The sequence below is a fragment of the Nilaparvata lugens genome, chromosome 1 (assembly GCF_014356525.2).
Source record: "Nilaparvata lugens isolate BPH chromosome 1, ASM1435652v1, whole genome shotgun sequence".
Lineage (NCBI taxonomy): Eukaryota > Metazoa > Arthropoda > Insecta > Hemiptera > Delphacidae > Nilaparvata > Nilaparvata lugens.
In genome coordinates this window covers 35,168,460-35,184,627 of record NC_052504.1, presented here as the reverse complement: position 1 = coordinate 35,184,627, position 16,168 = coordinate 35,168,460, and the positions used below count along the sequence as shown (strand labels likewise).

General features: G+C 33.4%; 2 protein-coding genes across 3 annotated transcripts in view; one reads left to right on the top strand and one right to left on the bottom strand.

The window, feature by feature from the left end:
* Positions 1-1,212, bottom strand: part of LOC111049736 (MOB kinase activator 1B) — a 30,688-nt gene extending 29,476 nt beyond the window's left edge. The window contains exon 1 of the mRNA XM_022335896.2: positions 1,058-1,212. Within this exon, the coding sequence (XP_022191588.2) occupies positions 1,058-1,203 (146 nt within the window). The 5' untranslated portion in view covers positions 1,204-1,212. The remainder of the gene's footprint in view (positions 1-1,057) is intronic.
* A 748-nt stretch (positions 1,213-1,960) lies between these two features.
* Positions 1,961-12,655, top strand: LOC111049735 (ribonuclease 3). 2 transcript variants are annotated; one of them, XM_022335895.2, is made up of 3 exons: positions 1,961-2,259; positions 3,439-3,551; positions 4,614-12,655. In XM_022335895.2, the coding sequence occupies exon 3, from the start codon at positions 5,868-5,870 to the stop codon at positions 8,814-8,816; it is 2,949 nt and encodes a 982-aa protein (XP_022191587.2). In that variant the 5' UTR covers positions 1,961-2,259; positions 3,439-3,551; positions 4,614-5,867; the 3' UTR covers positions 8,817-12,655. The 2 variants fall into 2 exon arrangements, with proteins under 2 accessions (XP_022191587.2, XP_039276171.1); XM_039420237.1 differs by having other exon boundaries at positions 3,439-3,557.
* The last annotated feature ends 3,513 nt before the right edge of the window (positions 12,656-16,168 follow it).

Genomic DNA, 16,168 nt, shown 5'->3' with positions numbered 1-16,168 from the left:
AAAGCTAGAAAGATTACATCAATAAAAATGCTCTACGATACATTTATCCAAAATGGCGGCTGATAAAAATTTATCAATTATTTCTTTAAAAACTAAAACTTTAATCAGCAGCCATTTTGGATAAAAGTATCATAGAACATTTCTATTGATGTTAACTTTCTTGTTTTAGAATGGCCTTGAAAATAATGTAGGTACTACACAATGAGTGTTTACATTCAAAATATTTGAGTTACAACCCCTCATTTCCTTAAAAAACTAAAACTTCAATCAGTCGCCATTTTGGATACAAGTATCATAGAACACTGTAATCGATGTTATCTGTCTTGCTTTAAAAAATCCTTTGAAATGATGCACCACACAATGAGTGTTTACATTTAAAACATTTGAGTTACAACCCCTAAGTCACCCCCTTATGAGGGTTTGAAATTCAGTTGTACGTCAAAAGGTAGAGTATTTGACCAATAACTTATCCTGAAAGTTACAGTATTATATTATCTACAACAGTCTCCCACTTATTAAAGGGTTCCCATACATATGACTCACTCTGAATAGGTGGGTTAAATACAGTAATTTATTCTTCATACTACTCAAACCCCCCCCCCCCCCGACAATTTGAAATACTCAACCAAAGATCAGCAAATTTATTGTCAATACTTTACAAAAAAAAACAAAAGTCATTGACTCAAGAATAGGGGATAAACGATCTAACTGATATTGAATATACAGTAATTGCAATAGGCTACTTATTTCAACTTTGGAATAAGATGTAAAATAGTGTAAGGATCAATAAGATTAATTACTGGTTTAACAATTGTCAAAACCTATTATAGCATCTAAGATGCACAAAATACAACAAATTATAATATATAATCAATGAATATTCGTTCTATCAAAACAAATCCACCCAAATACGATGTGTTGAAAATTTCAGGCTATAAGGTATGGTACTAGTTTCCTTGAGTAAAACTCCACTTACGTTATATACAAGAGAATTACTCACAAGAAAGTTTCAACTGTCTTATAATAAATCATAAATTTTATCAAATAATTTACTTACAATAGGAAGCTCATTTTGTAGAGAATCCTTTCACATTCACAATTCACAACAAAAGCAAAAAAATAATCTAGAAAGCGGACATGGACACTGCTGACTGCTTGCAGCTTGCAGTGGTCAACGAAAATCAGCTGATCATTCTTTTTCATGGTACCACGGCCACAGAATTAGAAACTGTGCCACCTATACTCGATAAATGTAGCTTACAACTATTGTGATTTTACTCTTAACTTTACTTTTACTCGAAAATACAAAACTGATTGAAAAGAGAATAACGTCTTTGAGAGCTTACATAAAATTGGATATTTATAGTTATTTTAAATGCACATTAGAAATAAATAATTAATTATTTTGACTTTCTCACCGTATCTTGTCTAAAGATATCTTCAAGTGTTTCAAACAATTCTACGTCGCAATATTTGTCAGTCATAAATATTCTCGAAGGCATGTTGACATCGTACGGTACGACGCTTCCAGAGAGGATATTCAATATTCTATGCAGCAAGATAGAACAAAAATATATTCAATCTTCAATAAATACTATCTATCAAATCTCGCCGACAAGATTACAAACACGCACACTTATAAAAGTGGGTTTTGGATTGTGCGTGAGCTTCCCATATTTTAGCGTAGCATAGCTATGTGCAAATAGACCTTATGATTTTTTCGTTCAAATAATATTATTGAAAAATGCTCTATTGATAAAAAGCAGGAACTTTGCTGTCAGAACATGGTCTGTATAGTTTGGCTATGGTTATACGTTAACTTACCTGGTAAATTTCGAAGATGTTATATTTTGCCTACCATGCAATTCAAAGAATGCAGTGTTGCAGTCTGCTTAAGTCACACTTCTGTGTGATTCTGTTTTCTCCACTTCAGTCACAGGTCACAGTATACACATTTTATTATTCTGTGCTCCAGTCTCTTGCTTGCTTTTGCTTTACTCTCCAGTGTAAGTGAAAAACCTAACCTCCTCATTCCTTCATCTTCATATTATAGAAAAAGCATGATTATTACATATAGCTATTATTGAAAAACAAAGAATTTGAAGTTAAATATTTGTTTTTCACTGGAAGGTTCAAAAATATCAGCACCAGTCTCTCAATATTTTTGAATCCCGACTTGATTATCATGATTGTTCACGTTCATCAAAAATGTAACTTCTCTTTGAATAATTATTTTGTTTGACTCTTCAAGTATTAAAGGTAAGTGATACAGTTTTTTACTAGCTTAATAAGCACTTAGTTCAACTCATAAACCCCTCTATGTGTTTTCATTCAAAAACCTTTTTTATTTTCTCTTGAAACTGTGGGTGGATGCTAGTATTTCAGGAATAAGATTTATTATTAGTTTACGATTATTTCTATTTATTAAAATTATACTGGGATTCAGAATATCAAATGTTCAATAATACCATTTTTAATGCTGAAATCTTTTATTTTAATTAAGTTTGCCTATGTAGAGAAAACATTTTTATTGATGATTATTAAGCAGAGCTAAAGCTTATTGCAAAAACTGCTGTAAGTCTACATTCAAAACAGAAAAAAATCAATGCGTTTTAAGATTTCTATTTACATGATTATTATAATTCTTATGACACCCTCATATTATTAACACATAGCAGAGGAAATTTATAGCTTACTGTGTTAATTCTATGCACATAGACGCTAACCGCCAACTACTCTGGTGGCTGGAGGGGGTGGGGCTCCAGCCCACCTCCCAAATTTATTAACGACAGGAGCATTTGCCCTTCCCGCACCCCATTTATCTCCAATCGTCTCTATTTTAAATATCAATATTATTTCACGTGTAGGGAGATGATAAAAACTAACTTATAAGGGTTATATTCCACAGCCCTTCCGGAAAAATTGAGCCCCCACAAAGTTTTTGTTTATACGGCGCCAGTGTATGATTTTAATATATTATCAAAATAAATAGTTTATTGGGACAATTTTTCAAATTCATAAAACAAAATTGCGGCCGTCATGTTATTTCGTGATTAATCAAACAACCTTTGATTTTATAGAAATAAAGAAAAACTTTATTAGTAAATTTAATTGTCCATGAACAATGCCCTAGAATATTGGTAGGGAGTTTGGAAACACTCTGTATAATTACCGTAACTTATGTCATTCTTATGATTTTTAGGGTAGGCCTAATTAATGTTTTACAATATTTATTTTAATCACAATTATTACAACATATTATTATACAACTTCTCATTGTTGTGTATTCATATTCAATTTCTCATATTATGAAGTATATTTATAATTAATCGCATGTTTCTCATATAATAAAATAGACCTAAAGACTACATGGAATCCAGTGTTTCCATTATTTTTATAGAAAATGATGAGGTAACAAATAGTATTTCTTTGTTTCAGCATTTCTACGGTCTTATTGAAAGTTGACGAAGAAGGATTTTTGAACTTGATAAAGCTTGGTTGGTGATAACTCGTTCTTACAGCATGTTATTTGACAAGATCTCATCCACAAGGTACCGGTACCGTATCTTACTCTTGATTCTATCATCTAAGTCACTTCAATCTATTTGAACCTGCTAATAATGGAATATGATAAATTTTTTTTAGTTGAAAATAAGGTTGGCTACTTTGATGGAGGGTCGAAGGCTGTTCCAATATTGATATCCCATTAATGATTCATAATTTTTTGCCATTACATTTCAAGTGTAATTCAACGAGCGTTAGCGAGTTCTCACTTATGACTTACTACAAGCCAAAGTCGTTGTCCGTCTATTTGTATGTTCTACAATAACTTTGGAAAGAATTGATCAATCAGCTTCAAATTCTGAACACGTATCCTTCGAACCTGTTTACAGGTCAAGTTCGTTGGGCAACAAAATTGACTCACTCCTTCGTCCTTTTCCAGGATATAAAAATAACATTGAACGTGCATAAGAAGAAAATTTGTTGTGATTTATCATTAGTCAGCTGAAGAATTTATTGCATGCAATTACTACAGTTTTTCCATTCATTCATAACATCAGCTGAGCCTTTTTTGAAGCTATCACACTGATAGTCCCTCATTATATGTGAGACATGAATTGCTGGCACATGATTTCAGTTGGTTAATAAATATACAACATAATTCACAACTTTTACATCAACAAACTCATACGGATCAAGATATCAGTGGGCGGTTTCCGTCATTCACTTTCTCTTGGAACTCTGTATCGAAATCATATATCACATGACAAATTTCTCATTAAAAGAAATGAATTCGAATTCATTTATGAGGGTCAAAGATGTTGAAGCGACAGAGTAATTTTTCATTTCCAATAGTATCCTCAATAAAACCTACTGTCAAATTATTCTTGTAAAAGAAATACTACTTCATTCCATAATTTTCACCAACTCTGTATAATAATTGAAAGTTGCTGTTTTCAAAGATCACAATAGAAAATTCCATGAGCGAGTACTCCAACCCTAGAACTAGAGAATTTGTTAAATTACTTTTTTATTTTCTTTGAGAGCAATATAATATATTATGCTATTAGATGATGATGATCATGATAATAATAAGTGCAATTTATTTACAGATTGCTGGACAAATCAGATAATTCTGCCAACAACGAACAATGAAGGTTCAAATTAGAGATATTCGAACAGCAAGTTATTACTCACAGCATCCTTATGAATTCACAGCATCCTTATCGGTCGGATGCTCCGCTGAGAGGTAATAGCTATGCATCACATTCGTACAACAACTCCCAAAACTATGGCAACTACAGTCATCACACAAATGTTTGTTACAGAGCTCCAGCATATCAGGTTGCTCCTTATTTCGACTCAATAGATCAGTCAGGTTCCATTCAAGCCAACATACCCACAAATCACCATGGAATAGCGCATTCAAACATCAATAATGATTATTCAAATCATCATGGAGCTCCTCCTTTTAATCACATACCATTTTCACCCGAACAGAGGAATCATATCGGTTACTCTGTCCCTCCAACAAATTGCACACCCTCCAACGGATTAGCACATTTCAACAACTCTATGACCTGTAGAATTCAGCCGCGTTTTCCATGTAACAATATCCATTCACAAGTGAAAACAAACATCGATCACAAAGCTGATGCATTCATAAACGAGAATTTAAAATGTGTTGAACAAAGAACAACAGTCTCTTTAAAAGCATCTATCCAGCAAAATAAAAACGGTATTAACCAAAAATTTGGGACCAAAAAGTCTCTAGATGATGAAATGCTTAAATTTGTCTCAAAAATCTTGCGCATCTGAAAAATCTTCCACGATCTGATAGAAGTAACTCTCTGAAACGATCTCCCGAACACAGAAATCACAGAAGAGATAGATCACGAAGCAGAAGTAGAAGCCGAGGCCGAAATTTGAGAAATCTTTCCAAATCTCCTAGTCCTGTTCGTAGATCATCCTCCAGACTTCAAAGCCTACAGCCTTCTTTAAAAAGCATTGTGAGATATTCTTCAACATCCAGATCTTCTCCCAGCACATCTCTAAGTTATAAAGATGAAAAAACTAATAAAAGTAGATGTAGAACGTCCAGAAGTAGATCACGAAGTAGAAGTGGAGATAGATATTCTAGAAGACTCTCCCGATCGCCCACTCGCAAAAATAACTCGCATAGAAGCTATTCGAGGTCTAGGAGTAAATCACCTGTTCCTAGAAAACCGTTACAAAATCGCCATCTCTCATTTACTGACAGACAGCGGCAGACAAGCGTAAAGTGTACTGAACGAGAAGAGCTACTTCTAAAATATAATAAAGACTACTGCCCAACCATCACAGCTTTCAAGGAGAAAATTAGAAGCATGGAGGATGATACAGAAGATTATCTTGAAAGTAAATGTTGGCTTAGAGATACCCCATCTGAATTGTATTACTTAGTACCTGATCCATTGCATCCTAATGTAAATCAATCATCAAACAGACTAGACAAATTGTGTGAGGAATTTGATAACGTTCTTATCAGGAGAGCAGAGAGAGTCAGATCAACTCTTCCAAAGTATGATTTACCTGTTAGGAAGAAAAAGTTGAAGCTAGCTAAACACAAGTGCGATCATACAGTGAGTTCAGATGAGAGTCACTGTAGCAGCAGCAGTAGCAGCAGTAGTAGTAGTAGTGACTCAGATGAAGAGGATTGTACAATGCAGGAACTGCAGCGTAAAAAGAGTCATCCACTACGACTGCACCCTGAGCTTTGGTACAATGACAAAGGAGAAATGAATGACGGCCCTCTCTGTCGGTGCAGTGCCAAAGCTAGTAGATCAGGAATAAGGCATAACATCTATGCTGGCGAAAACAATCTACCCAGGTGCTCATTGAACAGCAATAACATTTCAAAGCTCTACCACTACAGGATTACTATCTCTCCACCAACCAACTTTCTTATCAAAACTCCGACAATCATACCATATGATAATCATGAATATATATTCGAGGGGTTCTCCATGTTCTCTCATAAGAAACTTGACAAACTTCCTGATTGTAAAGTCATCCGATTTAACATAGAATACACCATACTATATTTTGAAGAAGAAACTCCCAAGAACTTTACAATAAGAGAACTCGATCTTTTCCACAAATATTTATTTGAAGAATTGTTGGAATTGGTTGATCTTGATTTCAAAGGAGCAGGTGGAGATCCAGATCGTTGTTCACAATTTCATTTCATGCCTAGGTTCGTGAGAGATTTGCCTGATAATGGAAAAGAGATATTATCAATGAACGAAGTTTTGATTTATTGTCTTGAAAATTCTCATGACTTAGTCAAAGAATCAGATCTCGAGCGAATACCTCTAATGAAGCAAAGTGAATGGGAAAAAGAAGTAGATAAAGTGAAAGGAATGATTACAACTAGACCTGCCATGAAGCCGTGTGCTCTACGAATTGATCAGTTGGACAGAGATCCTGTTGAAGGCAAAACTAGTCCATACCCTGAGATAGTTCATTTTGGAATCAGACCCCCCCAACTGAGTTATGCAGGAAATCCAGAATATCAAAAAGCTTGGAGAGAATATGTGAAATTCAGACATCTCCTTGCAAACATGCCTAAGCCATCGTTTGCAGATAAAAGAAAATTAGAAGTTAAAGAAAATCAGCTTCAGCAGATGAGAACATGGACTAAAATGAAAAGGGATGTGACCATCACTGTGAACAGTGAAGGCTTCAAAAGAACCGGAATCATGTGTGATATCGTTCAGCATGCGATGCTGATTCCAGTTCTTGTTTCTCATCTACGTTTTCATAGATCATTAGATGTATTGGAGGAAACAATCAAATACAAATTCAAGAATAGGTATCTATTGCAATTGGCTCTTACTCACCCATCATATAGAGAAAACTTTGGTACAAATCCTGATCATGCTAGAAACTCTTTGACCAACTGTGGAATCAGGCAGCCAGAGTATGGTGATCGCAGAATACATTACATGAATACTCGAAAAAGAGGAATTAATACTCTTATCAATATCATGTCCAGGTTTGGAAAGAAGAAAGTGACTGAATCGAATATCACTCACAATGAAAGACTGGAATTCCTTGGTGATGCAGTTGTTGAATTCATCACTTCTATTCACCTTTTCCACATGTTTCCACAACTAGAAGAAGGTGGATTAGCAACTTTCAGAGCAGCAGTTGTTCAAAATCAACATCTAGCAGAACTGGCGAAAACTCTGAAATTGGATGATTACATGCTTTATGCTCACGGATCTGATCTGTGTCATGAGTTGGAATTAAGACATGCAATGGCAAATTGTTTTGAAGCATTAATGGGTGCCCTCTTCCTTGATGGAGGAATCGAAGTTGCTGATAAAGTTTTTGGAGAAACATTCATCAGTGATAAGCAACATCTTGATGTATGGGTAAATTATCCACGTCATCCATTGCAAGAGCAGGAGCCTGTCAATGATCGCCACTGGATCAGTAAGTTTGAAACTTTGCAAAAGTTGACGAAGTTTGAGGAGCTGATCAACATTCAGTTCACTCATATTCGTTTGTTGGCAAGGGCTTTCACCGACCGCAGCATGGGATTCACTCACTTGACACTTGGATCCAATCAACGCTTAGAGTTTTTGGGGGATACTGTACTTCAACTCATCACATCAGAATACCTGTATAAGTACTATCCTGAACACCATGAAGGACATCTGTCGCTGCTCAGAAGTTCCCTAGTCAATAATAGAACTCAAGCAATTGTCTGCGATGATTTAGGAATGACTGAGTACGCACTATATTCAAATCCTAAAGCTGAGCTTAAAACCAAAGATAGAGCCGATTTACTTGAAGCTTTTCTGGGCGCTTTGTACATTGACAAAGGGATGGAATACTGTAAAGGATTCTGCAATGTTTGCTTTTTCCCTCGCCTCCTGACGTCCATAATGAAACAAGACTGGAATGACCCCAAGTCGAAGCTGCAGCAGTGCTGTTTGACCCTTAGAACAATGGAAGGTGGTGAACCAGAAATTCCTGTCTACAAAGTTATAGAGTGCATAGGGCCAACGAACGGGCGAGTTTTCACTGTGGCTGTCTATTTCAAAGGCAGGAGGTTAGCCAAGGCCACTGGAAATAGCATTCAGCAGGCTGAAATGAACTCAGCCAAAGAAGCGCTAGAACAATCTCACAATCTTTTTCCGCAACTGGATCATCAGAAGCGAGTTATAGCCAAAAGTTTATCGCAACATCCAGCACGACGACATAGTAATAATCAGGTTCGAAAAAATTCCTCCCAACAAAATAGAGGATCACTGAAAAATAGGTAGTCTATTAATTTAGTTTTATAATAACGATTAACAAATTTATTTTGTATTCGATTTCTCCTTCTAAAATTCGAATTCATTATCCATTTCAGCTAAGATGGCCAATAATTGATGATTCTTATAGTTATAATATTTTAATATGTGTATTTGTTTTAATTTATAATTAAACTTTTAAAGTTGGAAAACGTTTTAATTAAAATGGTTTAAAAGTAGTTATTAATAAATAATTATAATTTAATTTTAATCCAAATTAAAATAATTAAATAATAATAGAACTAGACCAATTGTCTGAGATGATTGAAGAATGACTGAGTACGCACTATAATGTTTATGTATTGGCATAATTTTAATTCATATTATTTATAGGTATAATTAGTAAGCTTTTCCAAGATTATTACGCTACTAGCTTAAGACATAAATTCAAACAAATATAAGTGTCCGTTTGGAATCAGTTTGGATTGAATTCACAATAATTATAATAAAACGGATTAAATTAGGCTATTTAATGTATCAACTATGACCATAACTGAGCACTAGCTACAATAGTTCAGATGAATTTGATAAACTTCTGTGATAACTATGCTGACAAATTATTCATTTTTAATTTTAAAGTATCTCAAGTTATAGAAAAGAATTTGAAGAGTTTTAGAGTGTAAAGAGTAATATTGAGTAGTGATAGATAATGATAATGCAATGTGATTTCCGCTTCCCACTCCACAAGTCTCAACGACTATATTTTATCATTCTTACTTTTACGTTTTACCCCTATAGAGTTCAAATTTTCTTCATCAAAAAAATAAAGTGTTGAAATTACCAGTTAGGAGGCTGAATTTTTTTTTAATTTGTTATTTTTAAGTATCTCAAGTTATAGCCAAGAGTGTATTGGACAATATTTACTTGTATATCTAGGGTAGAATGTGCAACTTGTTCAAGTCGCCTTAAGCAACAATTTCCCCAAGGAAGAAAAATCACTTTTCATCAGTGATGTACACAATATTTTTCCTCTACCTATTTATAAAAATTTGGAATAAAAGTCCTCAACTTATATGACATAACATGTTTCAACATAACGTAAAATAAGTTATAGTTTTAGGCACTAGACCCTCACTTACAGTATTTTGATGGTGTTTTCCATATATAGGGATTTGACTGCATCAACGAAGAAATAGTACAATGGCCACAGCAATAATATAATAATTACCGTATAAGTTATTGCGGCACAGTTTTTAAATATTCTTTATCAAGTATTTTTAAAACTTATTTGCTGAGTTAATTTGTCATTATTATTATAAGAAGCTTCAGTATAATAAATATTACCAGTGGACATTCCTTCATTACATTTTGAAATCCTGTAAACATCACAAAGTATTCTTGATAATCCTATTATGATAGAATACGTTCTGTCACGAGAAAATTACAGACCACCTTTCGATTATTGCAGTTACATAATGTGATACTGTACAATTTCTTCAAATTATCAAGCCTTGCCATTTTTCAACTCACACTAATCTAAGAATATGTTTTCACGGACTAATTATTTTCCCCATTGGTGATAGTGTTGAACTGAAATATATTATGAATCATATTATTTATTTATTGAAGCATTCATAGATACAATATCATTCTCAACTCATCATGAAATATTGGAAAAGGAACAAAAGGCTTAAGGCATGATCGTGCTCCTTTTCCCAATTTTTTATAGAAATAGACCAAAAATAGGTTATAGCTTATAGGTTATGTTCATCACTTCTTAATTTTTGTCCAACTTTGGCCCGTATGCAAATGCTCGGTTTGAGTCCAAATGTATGTTTATTATATGTTCAATGATAAAAACCAAACGCTTATAAACATCATCTATCGGCATCATAATCTTCTTTAGTTATAGTTCCAATGTTAAACCAGAAGTTCTTTTGAGTTGTAGTATTTTTTATTGAATCTTTTGAAATTGCTTCACAATTGATAGTACCTACAATATTGATGAGACTGAGTTTCTACTAAATTTTCAATGCTACATAGTGTTGAATAAATCAATAAGAGGATGCTAAATGTTTGGAGTAAATGAAAATTCAAATTTTTATTTCAAAAATAAAATATGTCTTAATTTTGTTCAAGCAGTGTCTATGTTGGAATTAAATATTTTTTAGCTATAATAGTGAACATAGTGTGTGTCTTATGCATGTTATACTTAATTTCCACGTGATGCGAAAATAAATTGATAAATCTAGATTTATCAATGTGTATACATGAACTAGAGAAAATCACTAGTAGGTACCCTTATTATTTATTCTATGTATATCAAACACGACTAATTTCGGCAATAACGGCATATCATTATCAGGTGTATTTTTTAAAGGAGACTTGATAAAGGTATTATCGCCTAAACTAGTCATTTTTGCTATGACATACTAGGAGACTTCAACAAGTAACGATAAAAATAACTACTGATCAACATGAAACTTCGATGACATGAAGTTGACAACCTTACGATGGTATCTGAGTAGTTGTTCAATCATATTTTGTGAGGCATAAACGCAAATTTTTCTAAGTTGATGATGGAATATCCGCTCAAGCATTGCACAGTAGAACAACAACATCCTGTGATCAGAATTAGTCGTGGAAGGTGAGAAACGTTCTAACATTCACAAAATTGTGTTAAAAGAGTACATAGACAATTGTTTGAATTGTTTAAAAATTGGTAGAACATTTGTAAAGTGGCTTTTAAAAGTTTCTAATGAAACGCAGCGGGTTCTTGACTGAAGGCGTGATCGTGCTAATGATCGTTGTAATATTATGAAAGAAAAATTTCAGAAACTGTGCGAGCGGGATATCCGTTCGTATCCCTCCAACAACACCGACCAGACTCTCATATTTTTGCAACCCCTTGAAGAGGATCTTAAATGGAAACATTTTCAATCTAATGAAGTCAAAAATCGTGTGCAAGGATCGTTCAGATGATCAGATCTGACATTTTTAGGAATCATTCAATAATGACTTTTTGTTTAGGATATTCTCAAATCAGCTAAAATAGTGAAAAAGTGCTGTTCTTCGAAGTATTGTAACCAAAGTTTTTACTGATTGAATAAGCCGTTTTTGAGCAGTATTTATTTGAACATTTTTGTTCCAATAATAGTATATTTCCAATTATTGTATTGTATGTGTGACATTTGCTGTATATTGTGACGGAGGTCACATTCTCAAGAAAGAAGACCTCAGAAGCGGTTACAATAAGACTTATTCTATTCTATTCCACAGTGCAGTGTCTGTGCGGAAATGCTATCATTATTATCAAATAATAGAAATAAAATTTACTCAAATTTTGAGTAAATTTTCTGTTATCCTTTCAAAATATTATTGAACAACTACAGTACTCAGATGTTATTGTAAGGTTGCCAAGTTTCGTGTGGATAAATTCAGCCGTTTTTGAGGAATAGTAATTTGTCTCGTTACTGATTGAAGTCTCCGCGTATAATAAATGGTATTAATGATTTTCTCTAATTAAACATTCAATTAGCCCAATTAAAATACTTGATTAAAAAATAAAAAGTCTATACACTGTATATCATTATATTTAATTTAGTCACATTTTTTATCCCAATGATAATAATTATTGTGTTACATAAATAATGGTTTTTATTTTCATGTTTCGAAAATGAGAAACTTGATGATTCTATCACAATTACAAACATTCCAGCTATTGGAATTCAGCAAGAAGCAGAGTAGAATGATATCAAATATGCAAACTGTCGAATGTTATCGTTTCTGAATTAGATTTAGTGTTGCTCAGCCAAGATTCTAAGCTAATAAGGTTTTATAATCTTGATTTGTTTTTTTTTTTTATTTATTCTTCAGAATAAAGTTTGGTGACGGTGTAAATAACTCTAAAACTGGGTATTTTCTCTCCTTCCTTTTTTCATTCAAACTACTATTAAGGCTGTTCGGTGCACCGCCGCTCTATTATTTAAATTGGATGATCTTCAATATAATTGCAATGCTAAACTCTGTTTTCTTTCCAGATCATAAACGGTTTTGAATTTTCCATTGGAGTTTTTTTTAATACATTCAGTATATCATTGACTTTGTTCTAATATGCATTTTTTCGTATTGTAAAATTTTAATTGTATTCTTGAATAAATTACAGATTTATTTTGAATGATTGATTATTGTGTTGTATAAATTGAGTTTATCCAAAAAAATAGCTGTTGATTGCAGTAAGTAAAAAAATTGAGTGTGCATCTTTATAAAGGCATTAGGGTTTGAACAAGACCATATTTAGATAACTAGAAGGTAGTGAAGTTAGCCTCTAGCAGCCACCCTTCCAAACGTAGAACCAAGAGCGAAATGTGTGATTTTGTGTGGTTAGATGTCGCTTTCACTGCTACTGGGTGCACTGAGCTCAAATGAGGACTTCATCTCAATCAAGAATCAAGAATGTTTTATAAGAATAAGAATATTTTTATTGCCGTTAAACAAACTTAATTGTAATAGTCTTCGTCAAAATACAGTCAGTTTTTTTTAAATACTATGTATACATATAATTATATATTCTTAATAATACAATAAATAATGTAATACTACTATAATAATACCTATAGGTAATGAAATACAATCTAATTCTTGAGAAATTATTATTTTTGAATTGTATTTGTGTTAGATAATAGGTATTCATTTATATTATAAAAAGGGTGGTTCTTTAACCATCTATTTAAAACATGTTTAAAAGCTTTTTCCGGCAGATTCCGCACCCATAGAGGAAGTTTATTGAACATCAGTCGTCTCTGATAAAGATGACTCTTGTGAGTTTTTGATAATCTAATTTGAGGAATATCAAGATCTGATCGATTTCTCGTGTTATATGAGTGTCCAATACTGTCATACTTATAGAGATTATTCTTTACTTGCATTAAATTGTTATAGATGTATAATGTTGGCACTGTCATGATTGTAAATTTTACAAAACTGTCTCTACTTGATTCTCTTGGCTGAAGATTGTCAATAATTCTTATTACTTTCTTTTGAAGAATGAGTACCTTTGTGGCAGTGCTATTATTTCCCCAGAGTATAACTCCATATGCTAACAAGGAATGAAATAGACCAAAATAAGCTGTTAAAAGTACATTTTCTCATGTGATATGTCACTCTAGACAGTTTTCTGCACAACATATTATTCACTTGCTCCTTCCATGTTAATTTACTATCAATATAAAGACCTAGAAGCTTAACAGTTTGATTTTCATTATTCAGTGAGAAATATGTTAGTTCTGTCTTATCATCATTAATTACAAGTTTATTCGCTTCAAGCCAGGTTTTGGATACTACTTGTATACATTCTAATAGCTTAGTCTTAACACCTGACATATTCTTATGAGAGCACATTAACGTAATATCGTCTGCATACTATAGACAAGCCTAATGGAATCACATCACAGTGAATGTCATTAATAAATATTAGGAAGAGAAAGGGTCCAAGGATTGAACCTTGAGGAACGCCTGATTTCTCATCCAAAATTTCCGATTTTCTATTATCAACAATTACAACTGGTTTTTCATTCAAATATGATTCAATCAGTTCTAGTTACTTTCCAACAATTCCATAAAACTGCAATTTCGTTTTCAAGATACTATGAGAGATACGGTAAAATCAAATGCTTTTCGCAAGTCTAATAAGCCAACACCTGTAATCAATCTGTCTTCGAAAGACTCCAAGATCCTATTTTTAATAGTCTCAACAGCCATTATTGTATTATGAGCAGGTCTGTAAGCATACTGATGACAATATAGAATATTATTACAAAGTATTCATACATGTGATCAAACATAACAGATTCAATAATAGGGACAATGGCTATAGGGCGGTAACTGTCGGGTTGTGTCTTATCGCCTATTTTATACACAGGACAAATCTTACTCAACTTGAGACAATTATATAGGAAAAGTAGCTTCAGAGAGAACAAAGTTTATTAAAAAGGTAAGTGGCGTGAGTATACCATTAATAATGTTTTTTACTTTCCTTGCCCTATTACCATAGGTAAGGAAAGTATTGCTTTCCAAAAAAATTTAAAGGTACCCTAATTTCATGTTTTCTATACGTTTCAAGGTCCCCTGAGTCCAAAAACATGATTTTTGGGTGTTGGTCTGTGTGTTTCTGTGAACACGATAACTCCATTCCTAATTAACCGATTGACTTGAAATTTAAACTTTAGGTCCTTATACCATGAGGATCCGACAATAAGAAATTCAATAAAATTCAATTAAAAATGGTGGATAATGACTAAAAAACCATGTTTTTCACGGTTTTCTCGAAAACGGCTCTAACGATTTTCTTCAAATTATTTATACCCTAGATAGCTATTTATAAGTCCTATCAACTGACATGAATCTCATTTCTGGGAAAATTGCAGGAGCTCCGTAATATTCTTGAGAAAAATGGCGGATAATCACTATAAAAACATGTTTTTCACGGTTTTCTCGAAAACAGCTCTAACTATTTTCTTCAAATTTATACCATGGATAGCTATTTATAAGCCCTATCAATTGACATGAATCTCATTTCTGGGAAAATTGCAGGAGCTCCGTAATATTCTTGAGAAAAATGGCGGATAATTACTAAAAAACTATGTTTTTCACGATTTTCTCAAAAATTACTTAACCGATTTTTTTCAAATTCATACCCTGTAGCTCAATAGTTGCTGTAGCAAACTATATAGCAGCTCTATTAACTAGCATGAGTCTCCAGCTCCGTGAAGCTGGCCCCACCCAATTGAGCACATTTTTTGTTAATAGAAGCAAAAAAATGTGCTCTTAGAATATGCACTTTAAAAAAATGTGCCCATACCATTGTCCTAAAAAAGAATTTTGGTGGGTTGGGCCAGCTTCACGCTCAGCCCCACCCACTCAAGCCATTTTTTTAAAGTGGCACAGAAAAAATGTGCTCTCAGGATATGCAATTTTAAAAAAATATGCTCATTCCATTGTCCTAAAAAAAGCACATTTAGTGGGGCCAGCCCCACCCACTCAACCGAATTCTTTCAAAATGATACCAAAAAATTTTGCTGAAAATGTGCTCTTAGAATATCCACATTAAAAAAATGTGCACATTCCCATCTCCTAAAAAAGCACATTTAGTGGGTGGGGCCAGCTTCACGCCAGCCCCACCCACTCAAGTGAATGATTAGAGAATGGTACCAAAAAAATGTGCTCTCAGAATATCCACTTTGAAAGAAATGTGCTCATTCCATTGTCCTAAAAGAAGGACATTTAGTGGGTAAGGCCAGCTTCACACCAGCCCCACCAACTGAAACAAATGATTTGAGAGTGGTACAGGAAAAATGTGTTCTTAGAATATGCACTTAAAAAGA